Raw genomic sequence first — 22,457 nt, 5'->3', positions numbered from 1 at the left:
AAAAATATAACATTTGAATGTTTAGTTACTGGACTATACTAGACTCATCTAAAAGTATTGTCATTAAAGGCAAGACAAGGCATTTTTTATTTATTTTACACAATGCAGCTCAATGTGCTTCACTCAGTCAAAGTCATGTGGTATCATTGATTTTTATGATACACATTTTATAATTTTAACAATCATTTTACACATTAAGCTGTAACAAAGATTTTCAAAGTGCAGCATTTAAGTTAATAACCTTGGCATTTAAATTAAATTAGATTTAATTAAACTTTTTAATGATTTAATTTTCATATAATTTAATCTTTAAGACCTGTTTTATTTTTTAAAGATTTATTTTCCTTTGCTACTTTTTATTCAACGCCTTTTACCATTGTTTAAACTACGTACTGTTAAAGTAGCTTAAAATAATATTAAATTACATTAGAGAAAAAATTACAAAAATGGATGATTATAAGAAAACATATCTGGGTAGGGGGCGATGTGTGGAAATTGGCCGCCATATTCCGGAAGCTCCAAGTCAGCTGCTACGAGGCTTCAAGGCAGTTTATCTCGCTGTGTAGTAGCATCATGGCTAACTTAGCCATACGTTAAGAGAAAACAATTCTACCGTCGTGCTGCGTGGAAATCGTTTTCCTCGACTTCTTTGTGCACTGTAAATATCTTTAAAATGAAGGCCGTGTTTCCTCTACAGATTTTTGTCTTTGTGTGTGTTTTGCTGTTAAGCGAAGTGACAGCAACGGTAAGGCTAACGCTAGCCGGGACAGGGGAAATGGTTTAAATAAAAGCTTTTATTTATGTAATACAACTCATTTACGCGTTCAATGACTGTCAGATAAATAATATGAAATGTCGGTCCTCTAGTCAATTTTGCTATTTGCAGGTCTTAGCAGCGTGAATCATTTTGAGCTTTTATTTTTGATATCCAGTGTAAGGTCCCATGTTACTAGTACAATGACTACGTCGCTTTAATGTGGCTTTATGTCAATGTTATCGTACTATAGAAAGGCGTTAGAGGATTTATTCAGTACATTATTGATGTAATGTCATTGATGTAATGATAACAGACATATATGTCTAGGTTGAAATCATATGATATAATAATACCATATTATATTCTCTCACAGAATTCTGAAGACAACCGTTGCAAATGCATCTGTCCACCATACAAAGAAATCGAGGGACAGATCTACAAGCAGAATGTGTCTCTTAAAGACTGGTATGTTTCTCTCGCTAGGGATGAAAGTTTTCCTGGCACAAATGTCTTTTACTGTGTATTTGCCTTTTCCAGTAACTGTCTGCATGTAGTGGACCCAATGCCGGTGGATGGAAAGGACGTGGAGGCTTACTGTTTACGCTGTGAGTGTAAATATGAGGAAAGAAGTTCAGACACTATTAAGGTAGGTTCATTGCATTCCTATTTACTGTTTGAGTGTTTTAACCAGAAATACAGTCCTTCTTTGCTGGCTGAAGTATTAATCTACATTTCAAACCTTCATTCTAAGATTTGTTTCGTAAAATTTCCGATGTTGTTTAAATATGCAAGTGTTCCACTGCCTCCTGGTGGTCGAGGTGGGCGCACCAGTAAGAGCAGCACAATGTCAATTTATTTGAAGCATGCAATCATGATGTTTGTTTTAAGACATTCTGTTTAGTTATGTTTTTAATTAATTTTCCTTGTATAATGACTTTTGAAATGGGTTTTTGTTCACCACATAATTTGTATAGAATATTGTTTGTACAGTAAATGTTCACATTTTTACTTGATTCCTTTTTCTTCTCATTAATTCCCATGGAAATCACCCAAAATGGTCCACGGAAGATGGAATTTTCTTGGCCCTTTTTTCTTCTAACCAATAATTTTCCTCCTACCTAAGGTCACTATCATAATCTACTTGTCCATTTTGGGCCTGCTGCTTCTCTACATGGTCTACCTGACACTCCTGGAGCCCATCTTGAAAAGACGTCTCTTTGGTCACTCACAGCTCATTCAAAGTGACGATGATGTCGGGGTATGTGATCATAATCCTCAACATTTCTTGCTTAAAAGTTAAACCCTTTCTAACCACTGGCCATTGTCTTATAATAATATTTTTCTTATTCAAGCATTCACTGAACAAACATCTAACTGTGAGGGTTTGTGTGTTTAAGCTAAATCTTTCCCCTTCACCAAACTTCTAAATCAAGTTTAACAAGATTGTAGGTCTGAAATACTGAAATGTAAACGATAGAAGTAGGATTCAGAAGAAACAAATGGAGTAGCTTTCGTAATGGGATGCAGCAAGAAATTGTGAGTGGAAAGGATGAATGTGTTATTTGAAATAATTCTCTAGCTGCATCAGATATTAATGTGTGGGTGAGCTGACTGTAGGATCCATCTGAGGACATTAGTGCGCTAGTTCTTTTGCTCGTAACACATTCATTATTTAGATGAATTGGAAATGCAGTCATATCCCTCTTCTTACGTACCAACATGAGAATCAACTTTGGGTACACTTCCACAATCAAATGAAATCCACTTCTGTACAAGAGCTGTGTCAAACATTCTGCCTCTACAAAAATAATGGACAGCTCTTTCATTGGAGTTTGTCACCTGTGCTGCCATTTATTTATTTATTTATTTATTTATTTAAGGACTTTGTTGCATAGAATTTTAGTGGAACAATGCTCACACATAAAGGGAAACAACAGGGAACAAAACTAGCGTTGATATAGCTGTAATCATAAACAGCAATCTATGTTGGACACAAATAGAAGCAACAATGGCAAACTGACAACCTAACAATGCTCACAGATATCCTTTGTCCTTTGCAAAAAAAAAAATGCTATTATTGCTGCACCTTAGCTATGGCAGTCTTCTTCTGCGTTCTTTCATCGTCAAATTTCTGCAGTATGGCTGTATGTTACACTGCCCCCTGCTGGCCAAGGCTCATAGACAAGACACGATGCCCATTAAATTAGTGCAGGAAATTATGTTCCAACTGTTTAATTGTTTACGTTCTATTATAGTATTACTGTAAGGTTTTATAAAGTACAATATTTTCAGGGCTGTTTCAGGGTTGGAACGCATTTTCATTCCTTTCAATAGGCAAAAATGATTTTGAAATACACATATTGAATTGTGTGGCCATTATGTAATAAATTAAACTAGTCGTTCAAGGTGCTGCTGTATCTCTAACCATGCAATTAATGGTTAATTAATTAATTAATGGTTAATTAAGTCTTTTAGCAGTATACAAACCTCCATTACTTATTCACTCCCCAGCCCTCAAACCTATGCCACCCAGGGGAGTGGAACCCTCGGATGTCTTCTCTGACCAAATTCTGAACCCCTTGTCCATAGCTAAAAGATGGGGATTGGAGGCTTCTTTTTTATGTTGTGTTGTTTTATTTAGCAACGTTTGGTCAAGAAGTACAACAATGTACAGTAATGTTGGTGATCAAGTTACGATTTAAATGTGTGATCTAGTGGAGGTAACCGAGTATTTGTGGAACACAAATGGAATGAAAAAGAGAATGAACCTCGTGACACATGAAACCTGCTCACGGGGTTCTCAACAAAATTCTGTTCCAGATTAGCCTCCATCCAACTTGTCCCCTGAGGAGATCATACTAACTTTTTTTTTTCTAGTAAAATGAAACTAAACTTGTTGCATTATTTTTTTTGCATTGTAACGTTAATTGTGCACTCTTTATACTTGTGTAATTCTTCTAGTCTCTAATACTTCCATTAGAGGAAAAAATAAATGCTGAGTAGAAATTGAAACTCTTCCAGTAAGTACAAACTGTCCTCAGGAGAGTTTTTGGCACTCAAAGAGCTTGCAAATTAGCACGGTGCAAAATCCAGTTGATGGAAAAAATGCTTCAGTTGATGGAAAAAATGCTAACAGTAAACATGAACTAATATAATCTTTGACCTGGACTTCCTTTGCTGTCATGCGTTCAATGTCCTTTGAAAGTGACATTGTTTTGGGACATACTGAATAATTTTTTTTTAAAAAAAAGCTTATTTTAAAAGCGTTAAACCTAATGTGACCTACAACCGGCACAATTAAATTGGGGGAAAAATATTATAGAAAGGGAATTTAACTGTAATAGAAGCAACTGTGCTCTTCCTTTCATCCATATATGATTCCTTTTTCCACATTTTAAGGTTGAATTAAAAAAAAAAAGCAGGGGAGAGGTATTGATGCCGGATCGGTATCAGAAAGAGCACGCCTTTAAGAAGTTGGATCAAAAATCTTGATGATTTGAAGCTGTTCATAATTTATTGCATTTGAACAGGAAAATATCAACTTTATTTCACCTGGAGTGCAAATAGACTATTGTTATGGTCCCCCCCCCCTTTCAAAAATTACCCTGGCCGATTATGCCATTAAATGGAGGCAATTATGATATTACACTATTTGTAATTGTTCATTATACTTTGTATTTGAACATAGGTGTGACAGTGCATAGTTGTTGTTTTTATATCCACTGATTCTAGTGCGACACTCTTTTCTTGTTTCTTGATTATTTTTTTTGTGTTCCAAGATGCCAGAGGTAACTATGTAGTTAGGCTAACGAATTATAACTGTTCATAATTCCTTGCAAATGAACAAGGGTTAGTATTTTTTCATGTGGACCGAAGTGCGAAATTTAAATGTGCCACATTCTAAATATTTGGAATAAAAGGCACGGAATGTCATATGTGTAGTAACTATTATTAGAACCTTTATATTTTCCTTCCTCTCATCTGTGTTTTCAGGACCAGCAGCCTTTCGCTAACGCTCACAACGTCCTGTCTCGCTCACACTCGCGGCCCAACATGCTGAACAAAGTCGAGCACGCTCAGCAGCGCTGGAGGAGGCAGGTCCAGGAACAGAGAAAGTCTGTGTTTGATCGCCATGTCGTCCTCAGTTAAAGGTGAAGAGGACCAAAAAAAAAAAAAAAACTCACTGTGACAGAGTATGTGACTTGTATCTCTTCTCCTTTTGTCATTTTGTGGTTTGTATCTCCGTAAGTGTCAATCTGAAGTACAAAGTAGATCAAAAGGGACAGCAAGAGATTTTTTCGTATTTCTATTGTTGCACTGTGTTTAATCCATCCCAACTTGTGCACAGAGGCAACAAGTCTGCGGGGAATCGATTATGAAAATGTGAGTAATAAAATGGCAGGTAAAAACCTTAGGCGGCGATAATTTGTTGTTACTGCTGGACAGCGCTATGTTGAATCATCCCGTGTATTCTACGCACTAAACTGCCTTTCAGAATATGATATGCACAGGCCGAAGACATCTCATGTAGGCGTTTCTCTTTGTGACAGCTAATACTGGAAATCACTAATTAATATATTTGACAACTTCACTGATCTTAGTTTCTGGTGTAGGTGATCTCTTGCTATTTATTAGTAAATATTTAGTGACGTTTTGACTACTTTTTTTTTTTTTTAACTTTATGCGCCTGACATCCACCAGATGGATTCCACGTTGGGACAGAAAGTTACTGAGTGATGACAAATGTGAACTTGATGTAGAGACGGAGAAAAGATGTACAGTACAAACGTTCTAATTCCGTTAAATTGACTAAGTTTTGTCAAGGTCCGAAATGTCAAGATGGAAACCCCCCACTAGAGTTATTTTATTAACTGCTTTTGGGAGACCTCTGGAAGTGTTCTTAACCATTGTACACGTGTGCTACCTTACAACTTTGAAATAAATGGATGTGAAGATTTGTGATTCTTGCAAGTGTGCCGTCGCCATTTAGTCAATCGTACTCCAAATCGCGATGAACTTTCCCTTCAGGTGCAGTCCGTACCCAAGTGAATGCATCCAGTCACATCTGTTTGTGATCTGGAACAGACACATGCTTACTATTTTGAGAATTTTCCTGTGCACCACCACAATAGATAGCAAACAAAATCATGTGACTCTGAAGTGGAACCTCACTTCATTGTATTTTGGGATTTAAAACCATGTTTCATTTCCACATCAACATTTGTAAAGCCACTGATATTTATATACAGATGATTTTTACAAGTTGAACCCAGACGGACGTCACAAGCTGCTGCGTGGCTTCCCATCAGCTGTTGCGCAAGGCCTCGACTGCAATTTTGTGGGACTCATTTGGGTTGAGGTCAGGTGACTTGCTTGGCCAAGAATATTCCATTTGTTTGTCTTGAAAAGCCCTCGGTTTGCTTTGGCGTGTGTGTTTTGGGTCATCAGACTTCCTGCACTGCGAAACACTGATTTCTACCCCCACTTTTTGCTGCATTTGGCTTCAATCCGAGCAGAGAGCGGCGCATAAAAGTTGATTTCGGCATGTTGTAACAACAGACTTCTCATCAATATGCACGAGCAATGTGCTTTGTTGGGATGTGTGCCGCTTTTCCACTTGGCCAATTATGCCAAATACGTTTAAGCCATAAAAGTGCAGCTACGTACTTGGATTGGCTTTAATCCTTAAACGTGTCACTCTGGATTTACTGTTATGACCTTTTGAATTGAAGAGGGAGATGATGTTACATCCATTGTGGGGGGGGGGGGGGGGGGGGGAGAACAAAACAGCCGGTGGTTGTATTGTTAATCTTGAAGGAAATTCAAGCAAAACAACAAAAATGATATATTACAAAATACAAGTGAAAACAACAATAATAAATATCAAAATAAATGTAGAAATAAATATATATTTTTTATATTTCTTTTAATATTCCTTTTTATTGCCTCCATAATAATGGCCCTGTTCACTCAGCACGCGTTGCCGCAACACATTTGGCTTTGAGTTCCAGGAAAATCCCTCTTGAATTGCTTTCAGTTCCGCGGCCACATGTGCATATATTGACTTATGCATATGCGCCAAAATATAATCTAAATGTTGTCGAGTTATGGGAAGGTTTTAGGAGTTAAAGTTTTGAGTCAACAATGTCGAACCAACATGAGCCGCGCGGTGTTTGCTGAAGTTGCGCGACACGATATATCATCATCTCGGAGTTCCATGTTAAACTGATGAAGGGGAAAAAAGTAAACTATTGGAAAAAGCGCACAGGGTAAAATCAAGAGCTCGTTTCATCCCGTTGGACTCAAGCGGCACATCTAATTAGCGGATCCTTGAGCAAATATGTAATCACCATTCGCATCTTTTCATCCAGAGACGAGATCCACACAACGTTGCGTCACCGTTTCCTGTCCATTTCACTTTTTTTTCCTCTCACGTCTCTGCAGTTCCACGGAGGAGACGATTTTTTTTTTCCACCGGAGAGGAAAAAAAGTGTTCGGGCTGCACACGCGAAGAAGAGCGACACTGTGCTGGAGAATGGATCACTGAGCAAACACGTCAACCACGCAAACAAACAGGTAGGGCTTGATCATTTCTTCACTTGATGCTGTAAATGTCAACATCAACTGGAAAAGTTGACACTTTTCTCCAACTTTGTCAACCGCCCGTGATTGCGTGTTCCGACTAAAGACATTTCGGTGTTCTTTGTTTGTTCCATATTGTACACGATCAAAGCGACTAAAGATCTCGTAACTCTGTAACATTGTATTTGTCTTCCCATCACAAAATGTCACATTAACTAACGCATAGGAAAAACTTCTAGTAGAGGGCTGCGTTTACAACAATTGGCCTACAGGTGGCGCCTCAGCCTATGAAATGGCTCAATCTAAACCACCCGCGGTTAAATAGATGCATACTTGTTGCTTGTTTTCTTCTTTTCAAGCACTGTTAGTCTCAACAAGTTGCATTGCATTTGATGACTCGGTGGATTCAGTTTGTGAACAATAAACAATTCAGACTTGACAATTGAGCATACTAGTAGAACAAATAGGCCACACTCGACTGGGTTTTACTTTTCACCAATATACTGCCATCCAGCAATGTATGACTTTACTGCACGGCTTTTTATGACAACGACTGGTGAGCACTCGTTGTAGTACCAGTGAAGTGTCAGAGGTTAAGTAGTAGAATTTTATAATGTCATTCTAAATTCCCAGGCCCCTCCATTTCAGATGCTTGACTATCGACGGCCGTACAATGCGCCCAGATTAAAGCTTTTGCTAATATTTTGATTGGTTATTTTTAATGACAATGGGGCACATTTGAGGTCAAACAAATGGCCAGAGATTTTTCTGCATCACTAATGCAAAATTGACAGTGAGTGTGGTTATGATCAGTGGTCCAACTATGGATGTATGGACTTTTCATTGTAAAAAGGCGCATGCTGCATTTATGACAGCTAAGAAAGTCATTTTCACCAAAGCCTTCAATGTTTCCAACTTTTCGAGAGCATCCGTGATGAATTTTTTGAGAGAAGGTGGCAAAATCCCCGGAGCTGTGTGGAATAATCCTCTTTAGATGTTTGAGGATTTTGGCTTGGTGTTGAATCCTAAACAAACACATGTAGAGCTCAGCGGTTTTATTTGACATCATGAATGTGATGGCGGATTGAGCAGGTGTGCAAGCATTGCCTGTTAACTCAGCTCACTTTGAAATTCACATTTGTTAAGTCTTTAAAGCTACGCCACTCCATGTGTTGAAGTGAAGAGTTTTGCTTGGATTTGATTGGGGGATGCTCCTGTTTTATTTCCTGAGGGAAGTCGCGCAGAGGACAACGTTTAAGTTCAAATGAGGCCTGGGGAGAACAGAGAACATGTGGCTAACAGCAGCTGTCATCATTATTATTATTATGTAGACTACCGGGACACTTTTTGTCCTCACTAGTAAGACAATTTAGTGCTCTGATAGTGTCATTATATTGTCAATACTTGTACTCATTATATTGTCAATACAAGTGAAGCACCGAAGTAAAAGTACGATATGTAAAATGATTTATTTGCAGTTTTGTTTTATTGTGACTACAGTGCATGATTTTCATTTGGAATTCTTTTCTTATAATGCAACGGGCCATTTACATGTGCATACCCCATGGAATTTTGGGGTGAAAATGCCAAACAAAAATCATGCACCCTATTGCAACCATAAAATTATTATACAATTTGACTTACTTATCTTTTTTTTAACATAGTGGCATAATGTGAGCCAAATTTTCAGAACAAAACAGCTTTTTTACTTGCATATTTAAATACGCCACTAGTATTTGGTGATCTGTAGCTGAGCGGTATTACTAGTGAGGACAAAGGATGTCCATGGAGTTTGGATATGGAATTGGACATGACGGATGTTGAATAGTTCCTCAACGGGGTGGACAAAGTTTTTTTTTCTTTTTTTTACGCAAGCGTCACAGTTAATGACTAGAAGACGTGAACTTAATAGTTCGCGTTGTTGAATACAAACGCCTTCAGTGAGTTCAGAGAGTGTAGCTGAATGGTCTTACGAGTGAGGACAAAAGGATGCATGGAGTTTCAAATTGGATATGACGGATATTGAATAGTTGCACAACGGGGTGGACATAGCTTTTTTTTTTTTAGGCAAGTATCTCAGTTAATGACTAGAAGACGGTGAACTTAATAGATCGTAGCTGAAACAAACGCCTTCAGTGTGTTCAGTGAGTGTTTATGAAAGACTTAGTGAGTAGACGTCTTGAAGTCCTCCTGAGATTTTTGCTCCCTGCCGGCATAAGTACGTCCACTCGTGAATATTCATCCAAAATCTGCCATTCATCCACCGTGACAATAAACAAGGCGAGAGAGCGAGTGTGAATGCCTGCAAGAGGAAGAGAAGGAAGACGCCGGGGCCAAATCACTACAAAAGTGGGGGCAAGCTACCCGTTTCCATGGCAACAAGTCCAGCCTTCCAAAGAAGAGGCTGGAGAGCTTCATTCCACTCTTTCTCTTTTTTTTGTGGTCAGTATTACTTGTAAAGACATGAGTGGGACATTATTGCAAAGGAGAGGTATCCGGAGAACTTTAATGGACTAACATCTCAAAATGTCAGCCGTCATGCGCTCGAGGAGCTACTCGGAGGTAAACAAAACAAAACAAAAACAAACCACAATACACACACCGGAGTTCAAAGCGATCTGCGAGGCTGCACGGTTGCTAAAACAAGTTGTAGCTGCAGAATTTAGCAGAGGTGCTGTGAAAAGTTTCAAGGTGCGTCTGAAAAAGTGGTCTCCACTTGACCATATTTGGTCATCTTTAACGATGAAGTGGATCTAAATGGCTAAACATAGCATCTATCTGCTCTGTTTATGTCTGAGTGGAATGAGTTTTCATTGACTAACAAGTCGAGGTAGTTGCGTGTCCTCCCCAAAGGTCTATCCTCATAAAAAGTCCTCCAAAACCAAAATCAGTTCTCAAAGTTCTCCGTGACTTAGGGTGACTGTGAGTCACTTTTGGGAATTTGGATCAAGGGAAATGGGAATGTTTATTTTCTCCTAAACCTTCATGCAAGATAAAGTAGAGTGAATCACATTGTTTTGTCTCCAGTGATTGTTATTGTGAGCGTTATTTGTGATTGTAGAAATTGCTCCTCTTCTTTTAATGCAGTGCATGTTCTGTGTATGATATTGTATGACGTTTTAAAAAGCCATTTTGCTTATGTTGAGTGTGTTTGATATCTTAATGTGTTGTAGTAATGTATAGGATTTTTGTATTATACGTAGTTTAAAAGTTCTGCAGCACAGTCACGGTGACTGCCAAAGTGTAGTATGAGGAGCACTATTAGCACACGGGCTCTCTCTAGTGGTGCATGAAAGTATCACTGAATTAAAAATTAAAAAAATCATTCATTCATTACTTAAAACATGGAAAAGCAGTCACCCATAAGAGAATAAGTTCTGAAACTATGCATAGATCTTGTTTAAACTTTTAAATCCAGAGCAGTTTTAATTACTTTATTAGTTGTAACTTTAAAATACAGTAAAATACATCATTTATGTGCAATACATTTGAATATGTACAGTGACTGATACAAAAAATAACTCATCTTTATTAACTCACTATAGTTTCACACATGTTTTGTTTACAACTAAACCTTGTGGCTGCAGCAATGCACACATAAAATTGCTTCTTTTTGGTAATTATTGGTCATTTCCTTTCACATGTGCAACATATAATACATTTTCTCTCTAGAGCATATTAAGCACTGTCCCGTGTTGCTAGAAAAGACCCACAACAAAATCTATTGAGAAGATTCTTTGCTGGTCCCTTTTCAGTAATTCAAGAGAGAATTTGGCCTTTCCCCATTTCCCCTGAAAGGGACTCTTGTTCATTCAAAAAAATACAATAAAAGATCTCTTTCCAAGGCTGAGGCGTGCGTGTCCGGCTACGCACACCTGTAAATCATGTCATACTTTTGTTTAACTCCCAATTCACGAGTAGCATGTATAAATTCGTTTTCCGATAGATGTGGAAATGAAAGAACATTTTTAGTGTAGATTAATTGAAGAATTAAAATCATCCCCCATTAGCCCTCCCCCCCAAAAATAAATAAATTAATAAACATCTCAAGATGGGGCCCGGCTTTGCTAAGATCATCTATATCGTTAGTTCAAGCAATCATTTATTTGTAAAAACTGGAAAGAAACACCTTGGTCATTATGTTAGGATGGTGATCAATTTAGATATAAGTAACTCTAAACGCCAATGAATCACCAATAGACTGTGGTGTCCCACAAGGGGTCTGTATTGGGCCCAAAGCAATTCCTTATCCATACTAAAGATATGCCAAATGTGTCAAAAAGGGTCAAATGCTTTTTGGGCATGATGCAGCTCTTTTTTGCTGTAATCCAGATTGTGATCAATTTAACAAAACAGTACATGCAGAATTTCTTAAAAAATATATGATTGTTAGTACTAATACATATTTGAAATAATTGCTGATATAGTTGTTGATGGAAGAGGACACTTTAATGGGACAAACTTTATTTTTTAGTCATTGAGTAAATGTATTTGTTGAATTAAAATCAGATTTTTTGAAAATATGAGGTGCATGAGCATTATAGTCTTCAGAAAGAATGCCTTGTTTTGGGTTTCAAATAATTCCATGGAAAGGAACCTTTTAAAAACCACACTAAGAATCCTTGTTTTTTTTCTTTCCGTTTGTTGGTTGCACCAAACATAACCATATCATCAACTATGAGTAGCTAAATATGATATGATGTGCTGAAAATGATGTTTGCAAGAGGAGGAATCCTGTGGATCTTTCATAGGCGCTGGTTGACATTGGTGGCTTTTGAGGGGAATGTTTGGAAGGATGGTTAAGGCTTTTGGCACTTTTGCACTGTTCATGTTTACAAGGATGGCAAATTATCGCCAGTTCCACATTCCATGTGCAGTTTGTGCAAATCAGCAAGTCTGAAACATGAATACAATGTTACGAAAGCCTAAAAGTAAAAATGGGAGTGTCATGCACGTCAGGGAAGAAAGTGGTGAAATGTTTTGATACTGCTCTCAATTCCTGGAATGCTCCCCTTTACCGCTCTAACCAAGCAGGAACTTTGTTAATGTTATAGCATTAGCACCATGTAAGACGGCATCCCAATCAGGTGCCCAAACCACCTCGGTAATCCTCTGGATGGAAATTCAAGTAGCTCGAGTCCAACCCTCCCTCCAGATGTCTAAACGCAAGCCCACCTACCTCACAGAGGAAACTCCTGTCAGCTGCTTGGATCCACAGTCTCATTCTTTTGGCCACTTCCCAAAGGTCTTGACCACAGGCGAGGTTAGAACCCATAATGACTAGTGAAATGTGAGCTTTGCAGTACAGCGCTGATTCTTGTGCAATGCCCGCTTTAATGCTGAAGAAACACATTTATAGTAGCATCCCGGTCACAAAATATTCTCCTTCACGTTCCACTATTTTCTCTCATTTTTCTCTTGAACAGATTTGGATGTAGTCCACCATGATTCACTCCTCGTTGGTCACGTGTTCTGATAAGTTGTTCTTGTCAGGTGTTTATGGTACAAAAATGGAAGTCAAAACATACTTTTAAGTTAATTCTTTGATGTTGCGTAAAATGAGATTTTTTTTTTCATCCAAATTGTGGTGGACAGCTGTGTGAATGCAAGCCCTCACGGTCATACAATTTTCTTGTTTTTGTCGCTCATTCACTGCTCGCCCTCCTAGCTACTTTTTTCCCCACAGTGCATGTCTAATGCAAAGTGCAGTGTAGTAGGGCGCATGGGTGGAGTTTTCTATGGGTATTTTCGTCAACGGCTGTAGTAGTTAGGATTGGGTGTCTACGCCGTTGTGGGAGTGAACACAGAGGACTTTATCTTCAGCTCATTCCTTTTAAATTCAGCGCAGGAGAAACGCGTAGTCTACATGACAGTATCAAGTATTCATTGGAGCATGCAAAGTACATTTATAAGAAACGGCAACTTGTAGATGTTGCGATGGGCGGACTCGGGGACCACCTTCCACCTTCGATCATGCGCCTGTGTGTGTGACAACCAGTTGTGAATATGCGGCTGTCTCCAAAATTAGGGCCACTGTACTGGAGCTGTCAGTGGCTTTGAATGAGTATAGCTTTTGAACTGAAAGATAATTATATGAAGTTTATTTGTTGAGGGCACGCTAATACTTTTCTCCAACGCTTCTGAAATATTGGACCTTTTCAAGTCCAAGATCCAAGACTGATAAAGGACAGAAAAGCCTTGATGCAGCAGATAAGTCACGGCATGGCATCCAAGTGTTTACCCGTCCTCCAATCAAATGGCTTTAATGTCATTCTTCACAGACTTTAGACTGCATATTTATTTGTATGGCATTTATGGATTGTTATGCTGTGCTCTGATGTGTTTTAGGCCTTAGGTAATTTCTTTATCTCAGTAGCCTAATGGCATGATTGCCAATGTTTTTGAACAATAAACAGCAATAGAATAGCAACAAATTCTACAAAGAAGAATGAAATTGCCTTGATTTGTGGATTACCATGACCTGTATGACTGAGAATGTCTGCGAACAAAACAACATTTTAGAGCAAGCACAACAGTATTTTTTATTGATGTTATGACTTTGTCAATTATGCTGTAAGGCTAACAATTTGCTATTTCACTTCCGTAACAGCTCTCTTAATCTGCCAAAAGTAAATTGATTATCATTTAACCCATCACTAGGTTAAAACACAGCAGGCCATCAACATCAAAAGAACATCGGTCAAAATTTCTGCCATTCTTTTCAGTAAACCATCTGAACTCAGACTTCCAGACAGCAACACAAATGTATCTTATCCACTTAATGTCCTTGGAAAAGTCAGATGACACACACTCTTTGACCCCCTGCAGCACAGATGGATAAAAGCCTGTTTTCCACATGCCTGCTTCTGCAGCTGTGCATGCTCATATCTAGGTTACTCAGAGAGTCCCCCCCCGCGATTACCAAAATACACCGTGACTGCACTGCTAAAGCTAAAATGGACATAAAAAGGCAAAGCATATGTTCAACGGAATAATTATATAGGTATGATTATATGGTCGGTAACGTCAACTGTGGTTGTTTTCTCTTTGACGTTTCGACATTATAGAAGCTTTAAACTGTCCTCTCGAGACACAAGCTATGAACCGAACAAGCCTCCTGTCATAAATAATCCGTCATACAAAGTTGATATGTACTGTCGATGCTTAAACATGTCACTGGATGGAAATTTGACTAATGCCCCATTTCCACTGCATGGTACCAATCCAATATTTACTGTCCTTTTTTTATTCATCTCCAAGGAACTTAAAGATGTGCAGATGAGTTTGAGAGCTGATGGTTAGAATTGGAAATAGCTGAGCATTTTAATTCTTCCTTTTCCCACTGACTCTTGGCTTCCCTTGCACGGCTTCATTGTGGTTTCTAACAAGCAGGTTGCTGATCAGCAGAAACTGAGGACAAGATTAGGCTGAGCTGTTGAGTAGCTTGAGACAAGTGAGGGGAATTTCAAATATTTTAATCCTTTGGAGACGCCGCTGTGTCCTTCTGTTTTTCTTTTGGGATGAAAATAGAACTACTGATTAATGAAATGTTGAGATATCATATCATTGTTAAATGATTAAAAAGTCGTAGTGCCCTTTCATGGAGTTTGTTTGTGCAGTTGATGATGCGTTCTCATCTCTCTCTTTTGTTGCTTCCAGTCTATGAAAACAGTCTTTGATAAATTTCAGTGTAGCTGCGGCAGCTTGATGGATTGGGCAAATATTAGGACATTCTTGCATGTTGGGCGGCGAACTGCATATCAGATGATCTGTCAAACGTGACAGGGTCAAGGGCACGTTGGCCCTTTTTTGAAAGACAGTCAACTTAATTAAGTCTCTGTCTTATACACACTTATGTGCACATAAGCTAAGCTGATAAGACATTTTTTTCCCTACCCTGCCTCCCTTTCAACGACACAAAGGGCTCTTCTATGCAATATCTGTTTGTTTCATAAAGACGTCGTTGTTCTCCTCTTTCCCGTATAAGGGAAAATTCATTAGCCTCTCCAGCACTTGTAGACAAGAGCATGGCAAGACCTGGGGAAAAAAACTTGAAATGGCTTTGCTAAGTCATTGTGATGATGACTGATTGGGGGATTTTTCCCAGTCGCTCTTGACAAATGAGATGTGTTTTTCTGAAAACAGGAACATTTCTTCTGGCTTTTTTTACATTAACACTGTTTGATGCTGAGGATTTCTATTGCTGGTCGGTGTGTCGTTTTGAGGAGAACCTCATGTATATATGTATATCCTTGATCTGCATATTTTGATGTCATCAGGCTATTTTCTCATTGGAAAATCTTCGAATATACAATTCACCAAGTTCTGTTGTAGTGGTTGCTAGGGCTGAACGATGTGTTTTTTTGGGATTGAAATTGCAATCTCAGACAATGCAATTTTGTTATCATCAAGTTGCATTTGATGTTTTTTTTCTAAAAGGACAAGTCACACGAACCAACTCCGAGCTGGTTTAAAAAAAAGCATCACCTTTAAAGCTCGTCACCCATTTTCCCAGAGGTCTTAAACTTGTAAGTCAAGGCACAATTTTTTTGTAAGTAAACAGTAAGAATTTTAATGTGTTTCTGATCAAATGTGTCATTTGTAATTAAGTTCATTTGGTCATACAAGCATATGAATTATTCAACTATTCAAATAACATCGTAGGTCTGTGACAATGGAGTGCATTAATATTCCAAAGGTTTGTTGTTTTTCTGGCTGGGATTTTGCGAGGGGAGATGCTATCAGAGTTCAGGAAGTCAGTTGGCTAACGCCTTGTTGTTTACACTGAAAAGTCCATCCTGGGCCCCTGTGACTCGCTGATTGCAGCGTTCAGAAAATAATGAAATAAATAAATAAGTAAATAAATAAACGTCTAACCAATAGTCTAACTTTAAATATTGAAAAAACAGGTATGAGACAATGAATCCTGTCACAATTAAAAACATCTGTATGACACTTGTTAGAATTCTTTCCAGTTTGTCATATTACTATATTTCTTAAAATGAAGTAAAAAATCAATCCAAGATATTTTTCATGACCATGGCTTAAAAAAGATGACAGGTAAACGTGGCCTTGTGCACATATTACAAATATTATTATAATATTCATGACAAAAACATAACCCACATATCTTAATTTTTTTCCATTGTTTAACATCGCACTTGCCAATTTTTGTTTCGCCTTTGCAGTGTCATGAGAGCATCGTTTCTCTCACAACAATCTAATCATGATGCATATGGCATCCCTGCAGCACGGTCCACAGTCACAGGAAATAGCTGACAGCAGGAATGCTCCCTCTCTTCTCATCTGTCTCTATAAGACTCAGGCGCACTTCTGGTTGGCTGGCTTCTTCATATAACAACTTCCTGTAAACATGACATGCTACTCATCGCCCTCCCATCCTCCATCTCTGATCTCTGAGGATCTCCATTTGACCTCATTGTGCTGTTGAGCAATTATTGTCAGCGCTCTGCATATTTGTACTTTGGAAAATGTGATTTTCATGAGTAATGGCCTCTTGTCTGAGGGCAAACACATGGGGAGGAGAAACTGCTTTTTCCCTGAAGTGTATTAATCAATTGACATTCTTGCCATTTGACACTTTTAAACCACTGTGTATACCTTGTTGAAAAAAAAAAGGCAATTTAAGTTGGCATTTAATCACGATTTATGTTTTGGTCTGTGAATCGACTGCAAAACTGATGACAATGCTTGTATTTTTTAACTAGGTGAGTGGGTGGTTTGCAGGCAAGTATGACTGCCAACAAGAGTCCAAAGGCTGTGCCTCATGCAGGAGGGGGTAAAGCTCCACAGGATCCCCCCGACAGGTTAGTGATACCTCCGCATGTTCCTACAGTCCTGCCTCCAAACTATGTAACTGCTTCTTGGGATGTAATGAGTATTTGTTTTTACTCCTGGGAAACGACTTCCAAAGCTTTTGCGAGATTTTGGACAAGGGCCCCATCCAGCTATTAACAGTAGCGAGCTGCATCTTGTGCGAGCACGTTATGAGCTGATGAGAGAAACAAGCTCCAGGAATGATACGGGATATCTTGCTTAGCTTGGCAGTCATCCTGTCATCTGTTTGATCCAGACTCTGAAAACTCCTTCAAACAGAAAGATAAATTTGCAGCGGTGGCTACAACTATGACATGTAATACGTCAAAAAGCATACCAGCTTGAGGACTGGCTGATTTTTGGTTTGCAAAAATCAGCCAGTACTCAAGCTGGTATGCTTGTCGACGGATTACATATCACAGTTGTAGGCACCGTCGTGCTCGAGCTGTGGGTTTAAGTCTGGGCCTGATGCGCAAGGCAACACTTCGCAAACTGCAATACCTTTTACCGCTGTGATTCTGTGATAATACAGAGAGGAAACAAGCGAGAGTAAAAAAGGAGTAAGTGAAAGAGAAAGATGATGAAAGCCTCTTTGCAGCAATTGTGCCATTCATGTATTTAAATGGCAGAGACTCTCCATGCTGCAATTTTTAGAGAACAATATATCAAAACAAAGAAAACTCCACCCATGCAGACAGTTAGGCTGCGCCTTGCGCTCAACACGTAGATAGGACTCATTGAAAGATATTCGTCTTAACACTCGTTGGTGCTTGACGGTAAAATGAACTCAATTTAAAATGCATGTTTCCATAGATTATCATACAGCGCAACCTCAAATGACCTGAAGATTTTCACTATACTTGCATGACAAAGTTGGCTCACTTTAGGTGGCATACCACACTCAATGTAATTACATGGCACTGTATAGGATGTGGTTGCTGAATGGCTACACAGTCATATCGTGCTGAGTCATGATATATTTTAGGATTGCTTTGCAACCTCCATGGATGGATGGATGGATGGCTTTTCAACCTTGTATTTAAGCAAAATGGTTTACAAGTGCATTTAGTACCTTGTTGGTGCAGCTTGACCATTTTAAATTACATTGTGAACAAAGAAAAAAAAAGTTAATATATTTTGATTTTGTTTTAATTCAATACTGTAGTCAGGCCAAACCATTTATTTGAATTGATCTTTGTTGAAGGCGCACCCTCACAGCCTTATGGGAAGCTAACTACATTGTATAGAAAGAAGTGTATACAGCATGAAGTCCGTGACAAGACTTGTCACCTTGAGGTTAAACAGCGTAAAAATGGATGCATTTACTATATCATATCGACTGTTGTTTTGCTCATATATTCTTTTATGCCTGTAAGATGATGTCATCAGACATCAGTCTCTGTGTTGCTGGGCACAAATGTAAACAGACCCCATTCCTGAAGTCAAATAAGAGACATATGACTAACGAAACATCTCAAAAGGTAAACTTCACTTGTGAAAAAGTGAATGATTAACAACTAAGAGATGTTAGTGAACTTTTGTGTCTGTCACTTCCTAAACATTCTCATTAATATTTAACTTCACTGTCGCCTTCCCATGGTAGACATTTGATTTGGTCATTTAGTTTGGAACTTTTCCAAGAACCCAGAGCGACTTCAGAGTACATTCTTTTATCCCCCTTTGATTCCAATCCATCATGTCCTCTGTTGGATCTGATAGCGTTCTTCATCAAACAAATTTGTCATGCGTAATTTGTATTATCATTAATTAATAATCATGCCAAAGCCAATTTATAGAATCATTTTGAATTGATTTTGGTCTGTGTAAACATAGATGTTTTTAAAGGCTTCATCTCATAGTAGCAAACAGGTTTTAAAGTGTTCTCCCACCCTGAAGCATGAGGATCGAAACTTGGGAAGGGCAGACAGGTGTGAGGAGAGATTTGTCCCAACCTGCATTGTCGGATCGCAGTCCCACAGCTCCCAGCCTCCTCCTCCCACGTTGCTTGTTATTCTACCCAAAGCTGTGACATCAGATCTCATAACGCTTCACTTTTGCAATACTAACCCAGCTTCCAAGTCATTATAAGTCGACTCAACATTTATGAGTCGTGCGGTGTGTGACGTAAGGCTGCAGTCTACAGGGAATGTTTGCCTTTCTGAAGAAAGCTGAAGAATGAAATATGATGAGAAAGCGACAGGTCCAGGCAGCATTAGGATAAGCACCTAGTATCACTTAACAGCTCAGCTTTGGACGGTCGAGGATTGAGAAGACACTTACAGGTAAAACACGCTATACATTTGATTAAATCTTTAAACCGTTTACTGTGTGAGGTCTACAGATAGATTGAGATTTGGAAAAACCTATGTTGACATTGTAATGCAGGGGGATTTGTTTTGGCAACAGTTTCACACTCCTGATGCAAGATACTGAATAGTTTGCTGTGATTATATTAAAAAGGAAATGGAAATGTACTGCTAATGTCAGAATCGCTAATTCTGTCGCTCATTTGACTTCTTTCACATCTGTGGTTGATTACCTACCTGCATTTGTATCCACTGCATGTTGTTACCAATCTAACTCAAATTACAAAACCAGTTTCCATAACTTTATGGAAAGGTGTGGGATGGGCTGGAGAGGAAGTCATTAAATTTAGTTGTGGATGGACACAAAAGATGGCGTTTTATGTGTCACTTGCTGTGACCCAATTTCGGAGCTCCACCCTTTGGAGGACCTGGCCTATGCTCCTTCAGTAGCTGTGCCATCCCTTGTTAAATGGGAGGGCATGGAAGATGTTCCCACCTTTTGCATTCTGCAAGAAACATGGGTTCCATTTAGGAAGGCTTTGATATGGGACAGCCTTCAAATGGTAGGATGAAATCATTAGCCTGGTAGTTGTCAACCACTTCACAGAGAGTTTCAGTCATTACAGCTGCCGCTTGACTAGTTATTAAGTTTGCCACACGACGTCACCCTCTGGCAAAATTCACAATAGTTTGATCATAGTCAAATTCTCAGAAATAAGCAACTCATAAATGATCATTGTGTGATATTGATGTCCCTCGATAGATGAGAAGACACCAGTGTGTGTCAATTGAAATGTGTCAATTGAAAAAGTCAATTTTTCCTAAGGACATTCAAACTTAAAAAGCTCTTGACTCTTGAAAATGGTTTGTGTCTTGGACTGTTTCCTAAAGTAGAAGGAAGAAAGAGTCCAATTTGTGGACAAATGTTGGTGCTCTATTGAGTGCTCTTGTCAATAAATATTTCAATACTTGAATTGCTTATTCATTCATGTCTCTTATTAGGTGCCAGTCTGGATCTCCCTCTCCTGCTGTGTCCAGTGGCAAGGGTCAGAGCGAGCCACCTCTCCCCGGTGACGGGAAGCATTACGAGAAACAGAGCAAGTACCTCAGGACAGACGGACGTTTTTTGGCACGTGCTGGCTGGAACAGCAAGACCGCAAACTTTGGCAGCGGATCGTCCTTCACGGGTGATCTCGAGTCACGACACCGTCTGACAAAGTCAAAGAGCATCAGCTGCCTGGACAACCGTCTCTCCATCTATAAGCCTCAAGCTAAGGAGTATTGCGAAAGTCAAGACGCCCAGGAGCAAAAAGAGAACCAAGGGGATGTTTCTCCATCGGAGAGATTTAATGGTAGACCCCTGAGTTGGAGTACACTTTCACTCGGGTCTCTCTCTAACCAAGATCACAAGCGCAACCTTTCTATTAACAGGCCATTAACGGGTGTTCTTCCCACCACAGTCCGCAAAAAGATTTCAGAATGGGAGTGCAGAAGGGTCACTTTGCCTAGGATGAGCTTGTGTCTGGATAAAAGGTCAGGGCGAGAGCGCATCGGAGGCAGTGAGGGCTGCCCAAGTCGGCTCTCTTCTCCCTGTAGCGAGAAGGCTTTTGACTTTAAGGGGATTCGCAGGATGAGCACAGCTTTCTCAGAATGCTCCTACACAGAGACAGAGGAAGAGGAAGGAGCTTCCGACAAAGATGGCTTAGGCCGCTTCCAGAAACGGATAACAAAGACTGAGTCATTTGGAGCATTTGTACGCTCACCCTCTGGTCGTAAGGAGACCTCGGCGGTCCTCAACAGGATACAAAAAATAGAACAAGCCCTGAAGGAGAATCCTAGCCCGCCCCCTCCTCGTTATCTGAGTAAATGCTACGCTTCAGACAAGACAAGACAAAAATCTTTTGTGATTGGTGAAGACTTTGATAGCACATGCACCAGCAAGCGTAGTAGTATTTGCTCCATAGCCACGGAACCGGATTCTCTTTCGGTACCTGATAAGTTGGCAAAACACAGGCAAAGGTTCAGTGTGGCTTCAGTCAGGTCGATAAGCCCAGAACCAGCCAGCCAACAGATGTCTGGTGGACCTCCCATCAATCCCCTACCTAAACCCAAGCGAACTTTTGAGTATGACGCCAAACGTGAGGAGAAGGGCACATTATCGATGAATGGACTACCTCCAGACTGTGAGTCTCCGCCCCCCCTGCCCTCGACCCCGGCGCCAAGCACCACACGGACGGTGAAGTTGGTGGGCGTCACTTCCAGCCCATCACAAAACAGGTGAGATGGGTATCTTCAAGCATTTCTTTTTCTACTCACTCATCTATGTCCTAAGGACAAAAGCCACAAGCTTTCAGCGGTGACATAATGTCGACCTTAGCTCTAATGCACCAAAAACATACCCAAGATGTCTGGTATGTGTACATCTATGTGGAATGAGTAGTCAGAAAAACAAGTAAATATCCACGCTACTAAAATACGATTATGTCTGGCAACCTTTTAAAAAAATACATTTATTTCTGTTATCATTTGCTGATTAAGGCAGTTTGAGTTTTTACTTCTTTTATGCATGATAACTTTGTTTTTTAATTTATATGCCCTCTATCAATACTCAATCCATCCCATTGCAATCTGCTCAATTTTACTTTATCCTTTAGAGAGCCTTGTGAATCAGCGGAATCGACAAGTCTGCTGTCGTCAAAACCCTCTTTGCCGACAGAGAATGGCACACTAACCACAGAGACGCTGATTCAACCCAATTCCAAAAGCACTTTAGAAGAGAATGCATACGAGGACATAATAGGTAAGCATACTTGAAGGAGGGAAAGCCTCCTTTTCCTACTAACTACACCTTTGGATGTAAATGATTAAAGTCGCTGATATGTGTATTTAAGTGACAGTTGTTGAGTAAGTATATAAAATCAAACAAAAGTGGAATTGGTCTGTGAAGTCTGAGACTTTAATTGATGAGATTAGCA

At 39.3% G+C, this 22,457-nt stretch overlaps 2 protein-coding genes across 4 annotated transcripts in view; both read left to right on the top strand.

Moving 5' to 3' along the window:
- Positions 1–502: 502 nt before the first annotated feature.
- tmem9b (TMEM9 domain family, member B) lies at positions 503–5,728 on the top strand. Of its 2 annotated transcripts, none has more exons than XM_049718027.2 (5): positions 503–658; positions 1,131–1,222; positions 1,295–1,403; positions 1,881–2,015; positions 4,751–5,728. In XM_049718027.2, the coding sequence occupies exons 3-5, from the start codon at positions 1,320–1,322 to the stop codon at positions 4,904–4,906; spliced, it is 375 nt and encodes a 124-aa protein (XP_049573984.1). In that variant the 5' UTR covers positions 503–658; positions 1,131–1,222; positions 1,295–1,319; the 3' UTR covers positions 4,907–5,728. The 2 variants fall into 2 exon arrangements, with proteins under 2 accessions (XP_049573984.1, XP_049573983.1); XM_049718026.1 differs by having other exon boundaries at positions 509–745.
- Positions 5,729–7,170: 1,442 nt separating this feature from the next.
- dennd2b (DENN domain containing 2B) overlaps positions 7,171–22,457 on the top strand; it is a 31,584-nt gene continuing 16,297 nt past the window's right edge. Inside the window, exons 1-4 of one of the 2 annotated variants that reach the window (XM_049717353.1) lie at positions 7,171–7,333; positions 17,068–17,166; positions 20,485–21,759; positions 22,137–22,282. In XM_049717353.1, coding sequence (XP_049573310.1) covers positions 17,093–17,166; positions 20,485–21,759; positions 22,137–22,282 — 1,495 coding nt within the window. In that variant the 5' untranslated portion in view covers positions 7,171–7,333; positions 17,068–17,092. Of the gene's footprint in view, positions 7,334–9,441; positions 9,902–17,067; positions 17,167–20,484; positions 21,760–22,136; positions 22,283–22,457 lie in introns of those variants that run through there. The other variant, XM_049717352.2, reaches the window with a different exon arrangement.

Source organism: Syngnathus scovelli, chromosome 4 (assembly GCF_024217435.2).
Source record: "Syngnathus scovelli strain Florida chromosome 4, RoL_Ssco_1.2, whole genome shotgun sequence".
Taxonomy (NCBI): Eukaryota; Metazoa; Chordata; class Actinopteri; order Syngnathiformes; family Syngnathidae; genus Syngnathus; species Syngnathus scovelli.
Note: the sequence above shows the minus strand (reverse complement) of the source record. Positions and strands in the feature narration are given on the sequence as shown.